Consider the following 21,957-nt stretch of genomic DNA (forward strand, 5'->3'; position numbering starts at 1 on the left):
TTTTTTTTAAACTCTTAACAAACAGCAGCTGCAAACAGTAAATTATCAATGATTATATCATCAAGCCATTGAACGGTACACTCATTATACACAGGGTGATTATGGATTTCAAAGCCTTTGTCATACACTGTGGACATTTTTGTGGCCTGTGCTTTTTGTAGGGGGAGGTGTATGTGCATGTATAAGCACATTGCACAGAAGTAAGTGGTAAAAAATGTCAGGAACCACACATACACAATATGTGGGACTGAATAAAATCACGTACTTTGTGGATGCTTACCGGTTTTTATTTTCAAGCTCTGCAATCAGCTGCCTTTGTTGCTTGTTTGCGTCAATGGTGAAGGAGATATCTGATGCTCCTCTCTGCTGCCCCTGCTGCTGTTGTAAAAAAGAGACGGCTGCATTGAAGGAATAGCCAACATGCACCCATGAGTTCAACACAGATCCGTTCTATGAAATCTGTTTACAGACAATGCAGTACCAGGCTTGCCTACACTAAAAAAAGAGCATCCATGTTGTGCTCATACCAGTATGGCTCCACTGCTAGCAAAAGCAAGGTAAGTGCTAGAGTAAATAAGACTCAGTGTTTGCCATCCTGTCATTGCTTCCTCAAGGAGCTTCCTCTGAACCAATTGTAAAAGGCAATGGCACTGCTGCAGGCAGTTGCTGTAATATGGCTTCTAATTTTGATACTACAGACAAGAAGAATACTCTGAAGCAAAAACCAGTGTCTCTCTCGAAAAAGAAGGGCATGTGTGTCCAGTCCAGTGATGCTTCCTTCTCTTGAAAGTACGGTTTTACTTTCAGTTTGAAAGCTGTACTCAATTTTCAGTCTGGCTGGGTGGCCCGTTCGGCCAAGTCTTCCTATACATTCTGATGATACTTCAGAAAGTCTCTATCCCCAGTCCTTCAGGTACAGCAGAACCTTTTTTCCCCAATAAAATGAAGCGGGAATTAAACTATTTCTTACCAAACTAGGCAGTGCTCACTACAGCTTCATTGGACTATGCTCTTCTTTCATGCTTATCAGCAATAACCAAATATTGTTGTTCTTGTTCACATCCCTGTATTTCAGTACTGTATCAATGACTACACAGAGCAAGACATTTAAAGTTTCACAGCTATTAAAGATAGCCATTTATTTCTAACTCCAGCCTGAAAGAATCAGACATTAAAAAACACTCTGCTGAGTTACTGCTGTGATTTGAGTGTTTCTAACTGTAAAAGCCCTGTGAAGTGTAACTGCAGCCCAATTTTATGTGATGCCACGCACCTCCTCCTCCAGGAGGTGGCACCTTGCAGGAATGGACCCTCAGAAGGGATGAAGATACATCTCAGTGCTAACCTTTGTTAGCACTGTCTGTGGGGAAAGGATAGTATCATAGAAACACAGAATGGTTTGGGTTGGAAGGGACCTTAAAGATCATCTAGTTCCAACCCCCCTGCCATGGGCAGGGACACCCTCCACTAGACCAGGTTGCCCAAAGCCCCATCCAACCTGGCCTTGAACACTTCCAGGGATGGGGCATCCACAGCTTCTCTGGGCAACCTGTGCTAGTGCCTCACCACTCTCATTGTAAAAAAATTCTTCCTAACATCTAATGTAAATCTACCCTCTACATGCCCTTGTAAACAGTCCCTCTCCAGTTTTCAAGTACATTATGCTTGTAACCATTTACTGTTTTCTCTGCTGTGGGTACATTTTCCCATTAACAGTCCAACCATAGGGAAGCAGAGCAGTGCCTGAAAAAGAACTGACACACACTGGTGGATGTCATGACTGATACAGAGGGAACCAGGATCTTTATCCTGAATGCCCAGTGTTATTAATACATTTCATTCTTTAAAAACCAGAATAACCATCAGCAACGCTTTAGAAACTTCCACTGTGTTCCTAATGTAGTGCCACTCCTGTTCTCAGATTATACAGAAAGATTTCTGTATACAGAAACCTTGTCTTTTCCTTCCATCTCTTTTGTTCAAAGAGCACAGATGGATGGCAACGAGAAATTCAGTATTTTCCTTCAAACCAGCTCTATTTAAAAACGACTTAAGTATTGTTTCCTAAATTTTCCCCCATATCACAGACACGTTATATACAACTGTTTTCTACCAGTTGCTATGCAGAGACATTATTACTGAGAAATCTTGTTCCCATAAAGAATTACCGCCCTTCAGAAACAGGACCATCACCTACAGGTTGCCTTAAATTTGAAACACTATGTCACACCTCTGGAAGGGATTGATTTGGGCGAGGCTGGCAGACCAGGAGCACCCCTGCACCCCTCTCTCCCCGCCGGCAACTGCAGGCGGTGCAAAATCTTCCACGGTGATGGCTGCACGGGGCGGCAGATTCGTCTTTACTGCCTGCACTGGGGGCGAACATGTCACGGTGTTTTTACACGAGGCGCGGTGCCTGATTTTGCCCTTTCAATTGACCCCGCAGTGTAAATCTCGGTGTGAAAATATGCTTCCTGGCACTCCGGACCGGCTGCTTTTCACTTAACCATCATTTATGGTCCCTTGTTCTATCAAATGTGCTGAGATGGAAAAAACGTAACTAGGCTGACCTTATTTGTGCCATTTAAGATGTTACATACTTCAATTAGGTTCCTGCTTCATTCTCTCTTATTCCTGAATACAGTTAGTGAAGTTTTAGCCTGTCATCACCTTCTAACTTGGGATACATAGAGCAGAATAATCATTGCTCTGAAATGAAAATGGGAGCCAGGGCTAATGCAGGGGGTCATTACAGTCATCCTGCTGAAGATCATTCTTTAAAATCCTCAGCACTTAAGGCCCCAGTGGCTGTGATATTTGAACTAAAGAGTAAAATGGATTCACTGCCCCATTTTTCCACTGCAGTAAATCATTAACCTTTAACCAGAGCTAGTCCAGACAATATTTTCTAGTCTTTCCTGAGTTCAAGATGTCAGATTCCCTTTGCTGTAATTGTTTAAATACCATTGCATTAGTATATAGATTATATGCATTAGTATGTGGATTCTTCAGTTTAAATTGACTGCATAAAAGTCTTATTACTAAAGCATAACAGCGTCTGATGAAAAGGATAGGGAAAAATACTCCATTAATCATTAAGACTGTCCGATGTAATTTCCTTGATCTTGCCAAGCCCCTGGAACATGACAGAAAGAAAGTACCTTCCTTTAATTAAAACACTTACTGATGAAGAAGTTTCTGCTGCCAGCCTTGCTGCATACCTGGCGATCAGCTTATGCTCTTCATCCAGGCGACTTGCGCTGTCGAGCACGCTGCTCAGGATTGGAAGGAAAGGAGGGAAGACATGTTAATACACAGTAAAAAAGGCCATTGCTCTGTCACACTGTCCACTCGCACACCCTCACTACAGAATTTAGAAGCAACATGTCACCAAATTAACAACTGCAGATGTTAATTGAACGAAGGGGAGAAGTGGAAGGGTAATTTCCCTGGAAGAATCAGCTCTCGGGGCCAGGCAGCACCTTCCCTTAGGGGGAAACAGCAGTGGTCTGCACCTCCTGGCCAAGGTCATGCAAGATGCAACTTGCAGACTGCTCTGTCCAAAGAGGGGTGGGAGGTGGACAGGACCACCAGTCACCATTTGTTTTTACTTCACAGTTTTGTCGTATCACCTGGAAAAGCGATTACTTTTTGGACAATGGATTAGTGGGAACCTCAGTGTGGGCTGAGGTCAATTTCAGAAGCTTTGTCAGATTTGCAAAAGAAAACGCTATTTAGGACAGTTTTGCAGGGCACTTACCAAGGCCTCATGGACCACAGTTTGGAACCACTGATCTAGGAATTTATAATTAGACTCTTTTACTCTTGGTTTCTTGATATTTGGGAGTAAGATTTTAAAGAATCATATAATGGTGCACCACCGATCCCAGACCTGGACTGACTTTAACCTGGAGCCAACTCCTGCTGCCAGGATGCAGGAGGCTACTAGCACCGACTATGAGGAGCATCTGCTTTGGTCACGTGGGCAGAATCTCCATAACAATTACTCAGAAAGCGTAAGAACTTACTGCAAATATGCTGAATTCCTTTAAAATATTGCAATTTATTACCTTCTTTTTTTTCCTAACAATATCAAATATTTCTCTCAGGTTAATCCCTTGCCGGCTGTCCTTATTTTAAATTGAAGCTATTATTTAGTCAGATGAGCAGGAAAAAGGTAATACAGTGAGAACCTTTACTATTTCTAAATATCTAGAAGTTTGCAGAGAACCACCAAAACTAATAAATTGACAAAAAGTGATATATGAAGAGGACTTAGTTGACCTTGGATTATCCTGGGATTTAGAACCCTATATTGCATTACTCTTAGCATATACAAGAGAAAAAAACCAAAGCCCCTAGGAAGAGGTGAGAAGAATGCTTTGCTGTGTGGAATATAAGAGAGCCTGCAGACTATCCCAGACAGAGGTAAGTCTGACCTCTTTTCTCATGCCTTGGTAACCGCCGGGTGTTTTGGCTGAAGGGAGACAGGCACAAGCATCCCAACCCATGGGGTCTTCAGGGCATGCAACTGGTCACTGGAAAATGAGCTTCACGTTTCAAAAGAGTGCGCAAAACAAGGGTTATTTTGAGCATGGGCATCTTATTCTGATTTTTGCCAGAAATGATATCTTGAACTTGAAAAGCCTTCCAGATGAAAACAGCACTCGTGCAAGAAGTTCTGCTTTTGAAGAATCGGCATCTTTAAAAGAAAAAGGAAGTATTTCTCCAGAATTTTTCCGTGAGTTCATATCCCCAGGTACCTCAGGGAACTGCAGTGTGCCTCTTTCAGTTGGCTTGATTAAGTCCACTGGGATTTAGAAGTTATGTTTGAAAGATGAGTAGTGCTTGATATTCATTGATCATTAAACTAAAGCTGGGAGTCATGTGGATTTGTTATGGCTTGCTGAAGTAAGGGAGAAGAGACAAACATAATCCTTTTCTTATTCTGACAATAACCGGTGAGACCACAAACATGAAGTTTGGAAAAACATTAAAGCTATGAAAAGTCAGACCCAGAGGGGTTCTGTGGAAGCTAAGCTTGTGCAGCAGACTGCCCATAAGACTTCTGGTGATAGATGAACACTGACTTTTTGGTTTTGTTTATGTTCAATTTATTTTGTTACATATATAGCTTAATTCTATGCTTACTCAGATTCTTGTGGAATAACCGATTTGCTTTCTGAAAAGACCCAAGCTAAAGGTATTTTTCTAAATTTATACAGTTCTGCTTCTTACATACTCATGCTTACTGTCCTGATATGTCATCCAGAGAAAGAAAGGGGCAAGCAGCTCTTGCAGACACATAAAATTATGCAATCCACGTAATAAGGGTTACTTTCATGACAGTATCATTCATTTTTAATTTCTCCATCATGACTACAACATCACATCCTAACAGATGGCTGTGAAAACAGCAAACATTCAGCATCAATTCTCCTTTTTACAGCAATGTGCAACCATATTATCCATCCTGGAAAAAGAATGGATTATGGTTCCACTTGTTGGCATTACACAATCTGCAACATGGTTCTGAGGTGTGAGTTAACCCCTGAGACGATGACTTTACTGAGTGAACCAAGCCACTGCAGCTTTTTGATTCTTACTTGCTATTTTATGTCTTTGCTATATATTTATATGTAGGTGGATGTCATAAAATAGATGTAGCAGGGTGTCAAATTTTGTCTATGAATGCCACAAATTATTGGCCCCAAAGCTTTGTAAATTAAATTTCAATGTCTGAGATAAATTTCATTCTGGAATATACCTATTCTATATGATCATTAAGCACAGAGGTATGCACAGCAGCATTAGCCTCGAATGCAAAGACTTTTATGTCTCAGAGTTCTGATCTGCCATAATTTACTTCCGTTCTACTTCAGCAGCTTCACGGACAATGATACAGTGAAATACATACAAGCTTTAAAATATTATGAAGATGTGTGCAGAATTTAGGACCCTCAAGAGAATGACTCAGTCATCCTTTTGAAAGAAATTGAACATTTTTGCATACAAATATCCTGCTGATGATCCTTCTTTTCTAAAAAAGTTAAACAATGCTTTAACACTGCTTCTCCATTAGTGACCACTTCTTTAAAGACTTTATTAGCAATAATTGGTCAGGCAGAACTACTATCATTCAGATGTAGACTGAATATCCAATATTATCATCTGTACAACAGGACTTCTTTTTTAGGCTTTAGCTGATCTGTGTAATATTCTACGGTCTAAAGGAGATCCATAAGAAAAGGATCTCAAAACTGCAGGCAAAGGATGAAAAATATGATAGCCTGTGAACACAGGAGCGACACTGGAGGATCTGGAGGCTATTTCTCAGGCTTTAGAGGTGTCAAATCAGCCTGTTCTGCAGTAGGCACCCTGCAATAGGTGATAGGGATGTCCCCTGATGGTCTTAAAATTATGTCACCACTGGTTACAAAAGTCTCAGAAATGCCAGTCTCACATGAAAATTTTGCAGTACAGGTATCAGTGTGGACTTCATGACATGCTCTTATTCTACAAACCTTCATTTAATAAATAATTCACTACAGAAACTACTGACAAATTAAAGGGTATGTTTCTAAGCCTCAGGGCTATATGAACAATATCCTAACTGCAACCCACCAAATGTATTCTGAGGATTGTTTATCTGTGACACTTTGAAAATTGTCCTGGTTTTAAGGCACTTTAAACTGAGACACAGCATCTGAGCCCTCTGCTATTGTTAATTTGCCATTTACTTTAGAATCACCAAGATTTTACCATCAAAAGATCAACAACACCCAGGTATGTGAGTATACTCATAAAAACTAATTCCGTTCAAGGGAGCCAAGTGCCTATACATTTCCTCTGTAATCAGTGGGTCTCTGAACGTTTTTCCTCTTTCAAGGGAAGATTCAACCAGCCTTCCCAGCTAGAGTTAGCTGTTGTGCACATGCCCTTAATAAACATTTTTAAAAATACCATAGAGTGGCATGGCACTTTTACAGTACAGAAATATGACTTACCACAGTACTACATAGTATAACATATAAAAATCAGAAAGTAGCTTCCTATGGAACAAAAATAACCTCCTACTTATATTTTATCTTATTTACTTCTGCACCTGAAAAGACTGAAATATGTGGAATTAATATTCAAAGCTAGGTAATGTCTCTAACAACTTATATGAACAAAAAGGAAAACCATTTGCAGTTAAAAGTTCTTTTTTAGAATCAGACACTAAAGATGAACTAAAGTAAATATCAAGTATTGGTTTTACATGCTAAAACACACTTTACGATTAAACTAACCAAGACATCTGGCTAAGGGCTACTTTTTCTACCCATGCAGTTACTATAAACAATAAATTAAGTCTTTGTCTTGTTTCTTAATTTGCCCTGGAGTACTCGATTCTTAAAAAACCACTCAGGTAGCTTATTAGCCTATGAGAGATGGAAAGGAAAACTTGTACTTCTAGTTGTGGTATCAAATAACTGCAGATGAAAAATAAAGATAAGCAGTGAAAATTAATTAAAACCCCCCAAAATATAAATACTAGCTACTTAAAACAGAAGGTATACTGGGTTGTATTGGACTGAACATTTGCTACTATAAGTTAGCCTGACTCAGTATCTAAAAAAACCCCTCATCTTGTTTTGAAATGCTACTATATAGCTCTTAAGACAATTTTATGTATCATGCTCACAAGTATTTCTGTAGGTTTTTCTTGCAGATGAAGGTCCAGCTACAAGCATTCATTTCTCTTTTCATCTTCGGCTGCCAGTAGCACTTGAAAATATGTGATGGCACGTATAGGTACGTACACGTGGTATTTTGCAGGCAGACACAACAGCTGAGCTGGCTAGCTGCAGCCTCCCCTAAATCAGAAGCTACCTGATTATGGCTAACTACATGCTTTACTCAGGTTACCAAATCTTGTTAAGCTGCAGGGTGAAATAACTTGAACCTGCACCATCCTAACACAGCTGTGCGGGTTTTGAGCAAGCCGCATCCAGCCACTTCGGGGCATGGGCAGGAGGGGTTCACATTTCCTGAAGATGCCCCCCCCAGGCTATATGAGATGCAGCAGCTGAGCCTCCCGCAGAGGAGGGAGGACCTACCTCTCCTGGAAACTGGCTTCACACAGGAGCTTCGGGATGGCAATGTTCTGTTTGCTCTTCTCTTTCCCAAAATACAACCATTCACTTTCTCTACTACCAGTCTCATTGCCACAAAGCAGAAAATGGCAATGCAGCATGGTTTGATGCATGACTAAGACTGCTGTCCCTCTCAGTTACGTTTCTGTCAAAATCTAATTGGTATCTTATATAAATAACTGAGACTGTTCCTCATTGAGGATGCTGTGACTGCAGTGATTTAATGTCAGTAATCCGATGTTATGTATTACGCTTTGCATCAGTTATTTAAACAATCAAGGCCATTATCAGTCACCCTCCATTCATCCCTCAAAATTAAATCTGAAGGATGTTATGGCACGTAATTTAGGATACAAACATACTATGACTTGGTGAGGTTGGCCTAAAAGCTTGAAGGAACAGCTTGAAATATACTGGATAAAATTTAGAGGATGAAGATGGTAAAGGTGAGGCTAAGTGCTCACAGGGGGAATCTAACTGGTGGTCACCACTTAATCTAAATGCATCACAGACATGGCATCCAAAATGCCATGCCTGAAAAACCAGCCTAGCGCCAAAAATTACTCTAAACCATGTCCAGTCTTTGCTGGCCTCTTGAAGAGCTGTATCAAGCAAGTCACTTGTGGTAGGCAGGGCCACATTTCCTTCTCCCTGTAATACAAGGTAGTGTACTCTTGTCCTCAATCATGGCTGGGCAATGACTGGTCTACCACATGCCCCCAACTGCTTGTTTTCACAGCCATGGTGTAAATATTGCTCAGTAAGCCTGCTTTCTGGAAGTGCTTCTACAGGAATGAAATTCCCCTTCAAAATGTTTTTGTTTTGAAGAAATGGTTTTAATTTTCCTCACTAAAAACTACTTTGCCTTTTTTTTTTTCCTCACTGGCACATTCCAGTGGGCTACAGAGTAGAGAAGCAGGTCCAGAACAATGAAGGCAAACTTTTTTTTCTACTGGGCATGGCAAATGACCCCCATTTTCAGTTGGAGCTGCACACAGAAGTGAATTTTGTAAGACTGTAGAGAACTATTGCATTCATCCTCCCAAATGAAGTTGCTTATTGCCTTCCCTACATATAAGAGTAAATGGAAAGTTTCTCCTAACCTGAGAAATGTTCTGCAATAGCAGGATGGAAAACTGAGGGGTTCATTAGGAGAACAAAAACCCCTCATGAGCATAGTTTTGTTAGAAACACTGTACAGCTTTCTGTTCAGCGTTATCTTTTCTAGGGCCATACGCTACACTGCTCACCACCTTGCTGCTACAGGGCTGCAAAATTGAGTTTTGTGGTACTTGGAGAAGCGAGCCAGAGACAGCGTTGCCACTCCTGGAGTAGCCTGGTGCGATGCCACCACCCGCAAGTGCTACGACAGCAGGTGGGTTTAGTAGGCAAAGCTCCGTATTCACTCCAGCAGAAATGATGAACTGTCTTCAAGACACCCATTTAGAAACCTGTCATACTTGAGTCTGAATGAGCTAAGGGCAAATTTAGATCCAAGATTGAAACAACGCAGAAATTGGGCAGATTTAAAAACAATGCCTGATGCATGTTCAATTGAAATGAACTCCTTCCTTCACTAGGTTAATAAGCAAATTCCTGTTATTACTATTATCATTACTTACATGCTATTACCATTCCTTACTTTCAAGGCAAGCTGAAGCTACAAATTATTTATCACCCCAAAAATTATTACCTTGAAAACATGGACTCGTTAGTCATCGTTATATGGAGATTTCTGTACTATCACCAAGTCCTGCACTGACTAAAGCATGGCATTCGAAATTAATTTGTATCGCCATTCTTAACTAAGCAGTTATTTGCAATACCTTGCTACTTAACATCATTAGAGAGAAATAACAGCAATTGCCACAATCCACCAACTTTGGGAGGACATACCCCGTGTTCATACGCATTCCCTTTAGGTTAGTGCTCATAAAAAGCTGCTTCAGCCTGCAGCCAGGAGGAAACAGTGGGAGCATTTGTCCGACCAACATCCCTTTCCTGGGTTCCCCAAAGGTGCCAAACCTGCACTAACCGTGCGGGGTTGCTCTGCAGCATGTTGACATACAACCCGATGAGTACATGTTCATCGGCCAGCCTGTCTGCAACATCGAGACTGTACTGTAACCTGAAACGGGGTTGGGGGAGAGAGGGTGCGGTCCGGACAGACAGAGGGAAATAAACAGAGAAAGCAGGAGCAAGTGAGATTGTGAAATGGGAATTTAGGACAGAATACTTAAGTGTTCTTAGAAAAAAAAAAACAAACCAACAAAAAAAAAAAAGTGCAGAAATTATTTTGTTATTATTGTAATTTATATGTTAAGTATTTAATGGCTTAGGATAGTAGAATCCCACTCAATTACAGAGCCAGCCTTGGAAATCAGTGAGATGCCAGATCTGGCCAGGGACTGGAGCTGTACAGTTCCATTTATTTCAAGATACAGCAGACTGTGAGGTCAGCACTCTTTGTTTTAATATACTATGTATTGTATGTATACATTAAATACACGTATGTAACACACATGATTAACATACTGAAATCACAAGTTGGATTTCCTTGGAAGTGTCTGATCAAGACCTCACACATCCAGGTGTACATAAATATATTTAAACATGCCCTACTTAGCTCACTGGGTTAATTGGTTAACACAATTTTCTCAGGAAAGATGTTTATAGAATACATTAAAAGCAGGAGGAATAGAGGAAAAGGTTTTGATTTAGCGGTGTTAGTGCAAGCTACGAACATAGTCTCTCTTTAACTTACCCTTTGCCTTTCAAGAAAGCTGGAGCAGCCCTAGCCAGCAGTTTGCTCTGCTCTACTTCAGTATTCTTGGAAGGAGAGCTAGTTAATAAGACAGGAAAACTAAGAAGAGGGTGAACAGCGATGTCTGAAATTCATTAGAGAACAGAGTTTGGAGAAACTATTTGAGTCCCCTGTACTGAATAAAAATAACAGTAGAAGCTTTAAAGGAATTTTAGAAAACTTCAGGGAATGCCAAGCCAGGAATTAAGAGTTTTCCCTCCTGTTCTCCAAAAGCAAACTATAAAGCCTTCACTACAGAAAAGACAAACAGAATGTGCTTCTCTCACAAATGGAGAGCTGACGGCTTGTGTAGTTTCCAGGTGGAGACCGAGATAAACATCATCTTAAATGCAGCTTTAAAACTGGCAAAGCTTCACCATAACAGCTAAATTGCTTTTCTCCACATTTGCCATAAGATAGTTTCAATAAACTAGGGAAATGCACTTATTCAGACCCAGTGATGGGATACATCCGTTTAATTTTCAGAAGTACTGTTCTTCTGTTGATTCAAAAAAAATATATAGTTCATCAAACCCACTCTTTCCCCCCCTAATTACAGCGTTTAATGGATTGCAGTAACTGTACCTTTCCCAATGCTAAAATAGCCATGTTAATAAGATAATATTGACTAGAAATGGAAAGATTGAAATGTTAGTTTTGCTTTCATGCTGCAGCATTTTTGGTTTAAAAAACAACATAGCAAAATATATTTTACTTTCTTCTTTATAAAAATTATTCACCTTTACATTTTGGTTTGGCTACTGATACTGTAAATGTCTTTGATCAAAAGACCAGTGCGTGAGCATGCACGCACCCGTGCATCCGGGGGGGTGTCTGTGTGTGGTATATAGGCAGATGATGTCGCACAAATGTGATGCTTGATAAATCCGCACAGATGTGGTTCTGATGGACTGAAGATCAAAAATGCTACTACTAGGACAAAGAAGGAATTCAGTTAAGATGAGGTGCGTGCCACTCTACTCCTTTTGGGAGGTCAGGGTTGGCAGCGGGGTTCTGAAAAGGATGGTACCAAAGGGTGTCCTGAGAACACAAGCCCTGACAAGTTATAATAAATCTGGAAGATAGCTGAATGAAATGCAGTGCTGCACAGCAAGAAAAAATGCTTGCTTCACATTTCTATGCCCATCAGCATGCTACTTACTTATGTGCATTGCGCTTCCGCTGAAGCGATACCCACGCAGATAAACATGCTCCATGCCATCTAGAAGGATAAGTTTTCCACCCATGTTTTCTTCCCAGTCACAGAAGGAAAATGCATTCAAGAGGTAACGGGGTGTGCCATTTCAGCCAAAAATGCAGCGTTCAGTTCTTAAATCACAATGGGATACCAAAGACACCAGGGCAGATTTTGTGCTTTGCTTTCTAATGGTGCAGTGTGATCCCCCTCTACCAACCAAAAGTTCTCCTCTCCTGTGCTCCAGAAGTAACATCATTAGGGTGATGGGACCGGCAAGCAAACATTCCTCATTGAGCAATTGATACAATGTTTATCAATGTCCTCTTCCTTCTTAGCTGATTAAGCAAACTTACATCTTCCAATCTCTTCTTATGAGTTGTTTTCTCAGTTTTTCTGATGTTTGTGTGTCTCCTCTGGACTTTGTCATACTGTTTAGCATATTTGTCCCTGTGCAGTGGCCCTACGCTGGGTGCAAACCTCCAGGCAGATGTCTCCTCCTCCAGGGAATGAGTTTTAATGGCTTTCCACATGATGCCCCAGGGTCAGATACAGTCTAACAATCGTATTGCTGACTTCAATTAGTTTGTGGTTCACTGCAACTGCTAGGTCCTCTGTCAAAATATTTCTGTCCATCCAATTATGCTCCATCTTTTATTTGATTATTTGCTTCCTTGCCACAGCACTTTTCACTTATAATTACTGAGTTTCCTCTAACTGATTTCAGATCATTTGGACATCAATTACTACCACTGCAACTGAGCTCATTTTTTAATTTAGAAACTGCTCTCCAAGCACTCCTTCCCATAACTATTTCAACCTTTATACCATCTACAAATTGCATACACTCACTCTATTGCTCCCACTAGGTGATTACAAGAAATAATGCACAGTGCCTGACTTAGGATGGCCTTCAAGAATCCCAGCTGATACGTCCTCCTAGAACGACAGCAAACTTTTGAAAATGTAATTACTGGTTTTCAGTGTTGCTCTCATACTAATTTCCCCTAGTCCATATTTCCTCTGGATACTTCTGTGTCATCTGGGACTATGCCAGAAGTCCTTTTAAGGTCAACCTGTATCATATCTGGTGCTTCTTTTTTACCCACTGGACCAGTTATCCTGTCAATGAAATAAATTAGTTTGGTTTGACATAATTTGTTCTTGACAAATCCATGCTGGTTATTTCTCATTGGTTTATTATCTTCCAGGTGCTTACTAATTCTTTCATAATTTCAGTATCTTTGGATACCAAGGTTAGGGTGTCTCTTGTATAATCCCTTCAATCTTTGTCCCTGTTTCTGCCTTCCACTTTCCTTCATTTGGAAGGGCTGACATTTGTCCTTCTTGTTCTCCCACATCCTCCTATATCCTCTGCATATTCCCCAAAATACAGCTAATACCTCAGAGATTGCTCTGGCCACAGTGAGTTTCTCTGGGTCTACCAATTGGAACATATATTTTAAAGATATATCCGTGTTAAAATGGAGCATTTTGCAAGATGCTAAAGAATGCTTCCCCATCCAAATTAAGAGAAAAAATCTCCAACTCTGAGCAGATGTCTACAAAGATGTAGACCTAACAATATTGGTGTAAATGTTATACCCACTTTAGTGTCCACCTGGCTACTACTACTACTACTACTACTGGGCAACCTTGTCTAGTGGAGGGTGTCCCTGCCTATGGCAGGGGGGTTGGAACTAGATGATCTTTGAGGTCCCTTCCAACCCAAACCATTCTGTGATTCTATGATTCTAAACAATCAGGCATAGAAACCTTTCCTTTAGCAGGTAGAATATCACCGATGAAATAAGGATTCTCATCTTGTTCTGAAAACATACAAAGGCAACATGCAGCTCAAGTCTACCACACTTCTTAGTGACAGAAACATGGACAACCACAGCAACCAGTATGTTTTGCTGTAAAGTTAGCTGTTGCCCAGAAATTTGGCCTAGTCTCCCACTATGCCCAGCACAATAACCAATTCTTTTTAGCTTTTATGTGGAATTAAAAAAGGCACCAGCTACTCTGACTCAGCATTGAATAAGACTCAATTTCTCCTTGGCTATAGGCATTTGATACCATAGTGCATTCTTTATGTCTACCACAGAATTGCCAAGTAATTTCAACTTCATCAGAATGTGCTCCATCACTCCATTTATTCCAGTTTATTGCATCTTTAAAAGAACTAAATGTATTAGCTGTGAGGAGGGGCTGAGAAAAAAGCAAGAAAAAATGTTCTGTTTCATCTTATCCCACCATAGCCCTACAATTCAATAGCTTAAAGAAGACATTTATTAAGAAAGAGGAAGAGATTGTATCCATTACTACGGTAGCCCTGTACTTTAAGGCAGCACTGACAGACTGCAGCTGGGGAACAAAAGAATCCAAATAAAGAAGAAAACATTAATTCAGGGTATAGAGTTACTCCTCTTGACTGGACAGAAGTTTCTACAATGCTCTCAATTGACCTGTTTTGACATAACGTATCCAATTCATTGGGTTTGCAAGGGCATTACCTACTCTGCAGCAATATTCCCTTGTTCTGCTGCCCTCTAGGTAATGAGAGATCACAAAAACAAATGTGAGAGTAAAACCTGAATATTAGCTACAGAAAAAAATTACAGGACTCACGGTTTTAATCACATATTAGCTGTCATTGCAGCAAATGACTGTGATTTAGTGTTTGGGAGAAGATTACATATTAGAAAAGAAACAAAAAAAATCTAGGTGGTTTACAGTTGTTCTTGAGCTGTACAGAGCATATTGCTGATGTCAAATAGCATGCTGTATATATTTAGAAGCAAGGTACTTGTAATTTTTATACCTCCTCATGAAAGCTCTCTTATGGACATGGTGGCCCAAACTAAGCAAAGCAAGCAGAGAAATTTTAAAGGGATTTTGATTCTGAAGTGGTTTGAAGAAACTAAGTACCTCAAGGAAAGCCTGAATCTGACCTCCTTTGAGCTTTGGAATAATTGGGTACCCACCCAAAATCAGTGCTTCAGACTCAATTAAACTGCAAAGAACATACAATGTTCTCATTTCACAGCTGTTCCTCACAATTTGTCATAGTATTCACAAGTTATCAAAGATCTTTCCTCTAGTAAAATCCTTCTTCTTCCCAGCTAATTTCCCTTTTTCACCCATGAATCCAGAAATGAAGATGATAGTTTGCTGAACTTATGACACCATATCCATTTCCAGTAGCAGAATGACTTGGTGTGCTGAATTCAGCATTTCCTGCTACAGGGAGAAACCAGTTGTGAATGGTAACGTTTTTACGTGAACACAACTAGCTGAAATAAATACCATGGGAATGCTACAAATGACAGTCTGTGCCAATTCACCTTTGCATAAACATTCTAATTACACAAAAATTTTCTTTAAAGCTATCTGTAACCTCTGGACTGGATTGCAACACAAATTTAAGGAACCATAAGTTGTCTACAGTGAAAACAGAGCTAGCAGAGCTTTTAGCATTGATTACATTCAGCTAGAAATTTTACCCTGAGTTTGTACAATTTTTGTTATAATATGAATCACGGAGCATTTCATATAAAATCAGCACAATTGCAAACAGAGCTGTCAAAGTCTGTTTTCCTGATGTATGGGAGGATGAGCTTCCACTAATGAGGCCTGATTTTACCAGTGCAATAATAATAGTAAAACCTAAAAGAATGAATGAAGATACTGTTATTAGTCTAATACAGATTGAAGAACTTGGTATTTAGCAGAAAAGTAGCTTGGTCTCAGTACTTTCTTACTGAATTATAGCTAACGCTCATGGATTAATCAAAGAAGGAAAAAGAAAGGTCATTACATTCCACAGTAAAAAAAAATGGGGAAACTGTTCTTTTCCAACTGCAAATTTCTTTTATGCAGAGTGAAATAGGCTCTTCCTTAAGGTCACTAAGATGAGGGAATGCTGGAAAAAGGGTGCAGCAACCGAGGCATCGGTCCAAATCCAACACGCACTAAGTAAATGGGAAGTCTCCATCAGCTTTATATCCGCCTTTTCTGTGGCCATTTTGAAAAGCAAAGCAAAGGGGTCTGGGGAAGGTTATTGGCAAGCAGCGCTAACTGCAGAACAGTAACCACCAGCAGCGAGAGCCGTGGAGGAGGAAGAGGAGGCTGGCTGCAAGTCCTGGATTCGTTTCCAGGCTCTCACGCGAGCCTCTTCCGCTCCTCGGTCAAGAATGCAACAGGCAAGTTATACACTGATGATGAAACCATAAAGGCGTATTTTTTTAGTTTGCAAAAACAATGTTTCCAACTTCTTCTAGATACATTAATATTAATCCTACGTGAAAGGGTAAAGTGAAAGATTTGTGTGGTGCAGAAGCAAGAGAAGTTGGCAAAGCCCACAGCCAGCAGGAAGTCTATTCAAAAGACTAATTAGAGCTGCAGAAACCCTCTAGCCCACCAGAGCCTTCCTGGAAGAGTATCTTTAGTAGTTTAGCAGAATCGCTAACGATTTAGTGCATGAGCTACAGAGCTACGGCAATTAGTGAGTTAGTGCTCTCATACTGACCGTGAATTGTTGTGAAGCTGATTTACATACAGCTTTATAAGAGAATGCTCATCAGCCACAGGACTGGCTACATTTATACCCTCAAGTAACCTGAATGATTCAAATGAAATTTTGTTAATACCTCAAAAAACATACACAGAGAGCAATGTGTTCAGAGTGGGCTCATTACAATAAATGCAATTTGCAACCATTTAGAAAGGATACTGACTTAACAGGTTGTAGGGTGCTTTTTCTTTTGAATAAAAAGATGCAAATTAAATTTATAAGAGATGATAATAAAAATATTGAGAAGAAGCTGTCAGACACTTAAAATCTTGCTAGGTCAATGAAACAAAAGTTACAAAACTTTTAGTATACAAGCTACATAATTGCTTTGCATAACAGGGCACTGTTAACTCTAAAAAAGCCAGAACTGACTGCTGCATCATGGAGGTGTTTTGCTGTATAAGGATGTAACACTATTCACTTACAAGGAAGTCTGGATACCTATGGTTGGGGGGGTTATTGTCAGCTGCCTTCAGGGGATTCTCCATTAAGGAGTTCTAATTTTAATGGCTCAGGAATCAGGTATGTTTAAACCTGACAGTTAAAGACAGTCAGTTGAATTATTACAGAACACAAAAGTAAAATAATCAGGAATTTGTCACACGTAAAGAAAAACAAGCAGCACGGTAGATAGTGCTGTGATTGTTACCGAAGATCCCTGGCCTAAATGGCAAAGCATACTTTTGTTGAAGGAGCACAGGGACTTCTTGGGGATAAACAGAAGCAACAGCTGCAGTCTTAAAGAGCATTGCTCTTAATGACCTATTCTGGAGAGGCCACGAACAGATTATCCTGCCTTCCCCTGGCACATACAATTCCATATACTCCAACAACAGGAATGAATTTGCATTTGCAGTCTCGCTGTCTGTATAGGCAGCAGATCTGGTCTTGGGGGCTGCTTTGGGACTGGCTTCCAAAAAGCATCTAAGTCACACCCAGCAGCTACTTAGATAACACCCAGAGTTTGCAGTTTATAGCTCCCAGTAACAAAAGCTCATAAATCAAAGCAGTAGTAAAACCTCTTTACTTTGACATTGCAAGTGTGGTACACCCCAGGTTTGGTTTTGGTGTTAAAAAACGTAGCCATGCATACCTAGAGATTGTGTTTGGTTATTTGGGAATGCTGAAGCACTGACATGTACAGCAGGAACCAAGCAATTAATTGCACCCAAGGAAGACATATCACTTGTCTTCCCATATACAGCAGAAAGTTATTTTTCTGCCAACTTCTCATCTATGTGTAAATCTAGGTTTACACAGATTGGATGAAAGAGCTAGAAAATGTTACACACATATTTTGGTGCTATGAGTGAAAACACTGAGCCAAAATGCATACACTCAGCTGCAAGCACCTTTTCTTTGGGATTAATGTTTCTGACCACTCTTCTCTAGTTTGTTTGCTGAAGGGTCACCATATGCCGAGACTACTCCTTCTCTCTTGTAGCCTTTATTGAAAATCTGAATGGTTTAACAGGAGTAAGGATGTCTTTGCTATATTTTGCAAGTATGAACACGGTTTCTCTTTGTTCATATCCTATCTTGCAGTATGATGCAGGTATTCCCAGGAGGCAACGGCATGCCCCAGTTTCTATTCCCACAGTGCTGCTACAAAATGGCTTCTTACCAACAGCCCATTGCCAGCCCCTGAGGGAGGCTGCCTAGGTTGCATGTGAGCACGTTTAGTGAGATGTAACAGGCCAAATGAGAACTGAAGTTTTGTGCTCTGTTGTGAGGAGTCCGGGGTGCCCTAACGCCAGCTCTCCATCTAGCTATCTTGGTATCAGTCCAAAATAACCAAGGTATTTTCTGCTCATGTCTGTTAATTTTATTTTGGTTTTAGTTGTGTGGTTTTGTTTTGGTTTTTTTCTTCCCCAGGGAGGAATTGAAACTTGAAACCTCCACCACCCTCATATCGTGGTTTAAATTAAATTAGAGTAAGAACTCACCTTCTGTTTGCAAACGGGCTTCCTGAGGGAACAGAGTGGGAGAAGAGTGTGTCATTCATGCTGGTTACAGGTCGGGGGGGCCTAGAAGAAGGCAAAATACCCAGTTGCATTAATTTTGCACAAAAGGAAACTCATCAGCAACAGTATTTACAGATAATTAAATGAGCTTCTTGTCTAAAGTAACATTACTACTGGAATCTTCTGCTTTAAGTAGCAATAGTTCCAAATTAAAGATGCCGTGTTTTAAGCAGAAGTTAATAAAACCAGTTACTTAGGCCTGGAAGGAAATAATGGTTTTGTGTGCTCTGAGGTGAGTTTAAACAACTTGCGTGATTTCCACCCCCCCCCAGCTTTAGCAAAGTAACCACTATCCCATTTTTTCTTTCCAGACCTATAGTCCAGGGTGCAGTTGCTGCTTCCAGCCGGGCTGAGCACTGGTAGCAGGTTCGCTGTGGCAGCATGGAGCTCTGCAGGGGGTTACCGCCAATAAATTATACAGCTTTTCACAAGTTTATCCCTGGCACTAAGCTCCATGCTACCATAACCACATAGTGACCACAATGTACCCCTAGCCCTCAGTGTCCCATAAAATACATGTAGTATTAAACTGGTTTAATTGCAAAGCTTTTCAGCTGGTATATCAAACCCTCAAATCAAAATTTAAAGTAAGTATATCGTTTAAGAGAACTCATTAATAATGATGGGTTTATTATTACATTCTTTATTTCCTGCTTTTACTAAAAATGAAATGAGAAGGAATATTTCCCCTGCTTTCTTTTATTGTCTACTCTTAAAAAATATTTTGTGCATAAATTTTTCTTCTGTATCCATTAAGGAGAAATTTCCCCTTCTTAATGGACTTCTTATGCAACATTGGGCAAAAGATATAGACACTCTGGAAAAACTAAAAAAATACCTAAACAAAAACTACAAAAAAAAGTTATTAAAATCGCAGGGTTTTAAATCAGTTTTGAGCAGAAGCTGAAGCCATATATAATTCAGACTTCAAATTGCCTCAATTTCAAGTTGGTTAATACCTCCTTTAAGCTCTGTGGAAGATCTGTCTTGCTTTCTGAATTCTGCAGATGTGCAAATCAAAATATAGCACCCATCTGCAAAATATTCACTGGGCTGTAAATGTGCAAGACAACCGGTCATCCAAACCATTTGCAAGAAATGAAGAAAGCCAGTTCTGCACAGAAGTGAACTATTAATATATATTTTCTTTCTTATTTTGTAACTGTTAGAAAACAAGCATAAATGCGGTCTTTGACAAGTCCAAATGGATTTCTCAGCATGAAAACACCACACTGATTTTAAGAAGTTTAAAACTCGGGAATAGAAAGATGTAAGAATTGGCATGTTACTTATTTGTATGAAAATATAGTTTTAGCCTAACCCTGCACCTGCAGACCCACATGAAAAACTCCAGTTCTGGTCAGTCACAAATTTGAGAAGCAGCACTTTATGCTCTAGATAGTTATGGAGAAGTGTTTAATATTATTTTTCATGGTCTCCTTCATCAGAGGTAGGAAGAGCTTGGATGAGGCCATGATCAGAGCCAATCCACTGGAAAGGTCATTGTGGTATGAGTCTTGAAATACAGAGATTTGAAAATAAACTTCAAGAGAATACTTAGAAATTATTTTATTTAATGGGTAAGCAACTGGTATTTTGTTGCCTGGGAACTGTAGGGTGGTAATTGATGTAGGAGAAATAGTTCACACCAACTACACGCGACTACAGCGTTTTTCCTTTTCTCAATGCAATCACTGGCCAGCGAACACATTCAAAAACTAATTTGGCACAGTCCGGGGTTTCTGAAAGATGGGTCCAACCCTGGGCTGTGGAGTCCTAAACAGCAGAGGAGAAGGGATGAGAGGCTGGTTCTCAACACTGTCCCAGGAAAGGAGGCGGGAGCAGTGCTCCCGCGGCAGAGCTTGGGCTCTGCTTGGCCTTGCACCCCATCCACCTCTGCCATGGCCTTCAGCAGATCACCACATGCACACTTCAGCTTAATGTCTTCTCTAAGCTTTATCTCAAAATAGGGGTGCAAGGGAAAGTTTCTAACCCCCAAAAGAGCTCTTCCCTTTCACTGTCTCTGTATTCAAAGACAATTATTTATTTGGCTCCGGACTCTGATAAAAAGTTAAGGATTCATAATAATGAGATTATTGCTTTTTTCCCAAGCTTCTTCATCCAATGAGTGTACTAAGGAAGAAAAATACTCACCAAGTATCTCTTTTGCAGCCAAAATGAAATGGAAAAAAGATCATTAATTAAATTGTCAGTTTAAAATGTGTATGGTCTAAGTAGTGCATTGGACATACTCCATTCTTATGACCCTAATTCAGCAAAAAGCATGAGAGCTTCTACATATAAGAAGTCATTGATCTGTTTACATATGCAGAGCTACTCTTGTGTGCAAATATCTATAAACTCCAAGGCTTTGCTAAAGTTTTGTGATTAGCATTAGCTTATCAATTCTTATATGGAGAAATCTGTATTGAACTAATCTGAGCTTTCCCAAGGCAAGTTTCTTAAAGGCTGATGCCCCCTATCACATTCCTCAGGTTCAGCTTGAATATCAAATGGATGTTCATACTTACATATATAATTGTGCAATGTGGTACAGCAGACTTTATGGTAAAGCAAAGGAAAACTCAGCTATTGAATATAAATGTCTATCTCTCTGAGGTTATTTCTAAACTTCTGGAAGTGATTAAGCTTTCTGATAAAAATGAGCTGATGATACTCAATCACCTTTCCTCAAGGAGGCAGAAAACACTTAATACTATTGAGATACGCTATGTAATAAATACATGTTATGGCATAACACACACCCACAGCAATAAACTGAATTAAATAAGAGGAATTTTCCAAAATGTTCCATGCTGGTCTAACCTCTTCATACTGATATCAAAAATAATGCCCCCACAGGCTTAGATAGAAACAAAGCCAGGCCAGTGCAGAATGCATTTGAAAAATCCCTCCACAATGCACTGGCCGTGCCATTTGTCATCTCTGCAATCTGATGCTTCTTTTTGGCTGCCAATCTTATGTATAGAAAGGAAAAATAATCCCTCCATCTGTGGGGGGAGTTCCTCCATCAGGTTAATGACACCTTGATAACTACTTCTTTAGGTAAGCCTTAGATGTGTGTCTTGCTTAACTGAAAATTTTGTGTGGCACCAGTAAAACAAAAAAACCAATGCAGTCATTCTGTCTGCTGCCACTCAAAGGTGGAAGAATGATGAAAAGGAAAGGCTATATAGTAATGCAGAGCGTACTTGTTC

General features: G+C 40.0%; 1 protein-coding gene across 18 annotated transcripts in view; it reads right to left on the reverse strand.

Annotated features, from left to right (window-relative positions):
- DTNA (dystrobrevin alpha) overlaps positions 1–21,957 on the reverse strand; it is a 232,148-nt gene that overhangs the window by 29,282 nt on the left and 180,909 nt on the right. For 6 of the 18 annotated variants that reach the window (XM_075744129.1, XM_075744127.1, XM_075744128.1 and 3 more), the window contains 6 exons: positions 18,662–18,742; positions 16,671–16,760; positions 10,903–10,980; positions 10,174–10,266; positions 3,185–3,272; positions 281–378 (listed from right to left, as the gene is read on the reverse strand). In XM_075744129.1, the coding sequence (XP_075600244.1) occupies positions 281–378; positions 3,185–3,272; positions 10,174–10,266; positions 10,903–10,980; positions 16,671–16,760; positions 18,662–18,742 (528 nt within the window). The remainder of the gene's footprint in view (positions 1–280; positions 379–3,184; positions 3,273–10,173; positions 10,267–10,902; positions 10,981–16,670; positions 16,761–18,661; positions 18,743–21,957) is intronic. The other 12 variants (XM_075744137.1, XM_075744124.1, XM_075744125.1 and 9 more) reach the window with 6 other exon arrangements.

This window comes from Balearica regulorum, chromosome 2, assembly GCF_011004875.1.
Source record: "Balearica regulorum gibbericeps isolate bBalReg1 chromosome 2, bBalReg1.pri, whole genome shotgun sequence".
NCBI classification, from domain to species: domain Eukaryota; kingdom Metazoa; phylum Chordata; class Aves; order Gruiformes; family Gruidae; genus Balearica; species Balearica regulorum.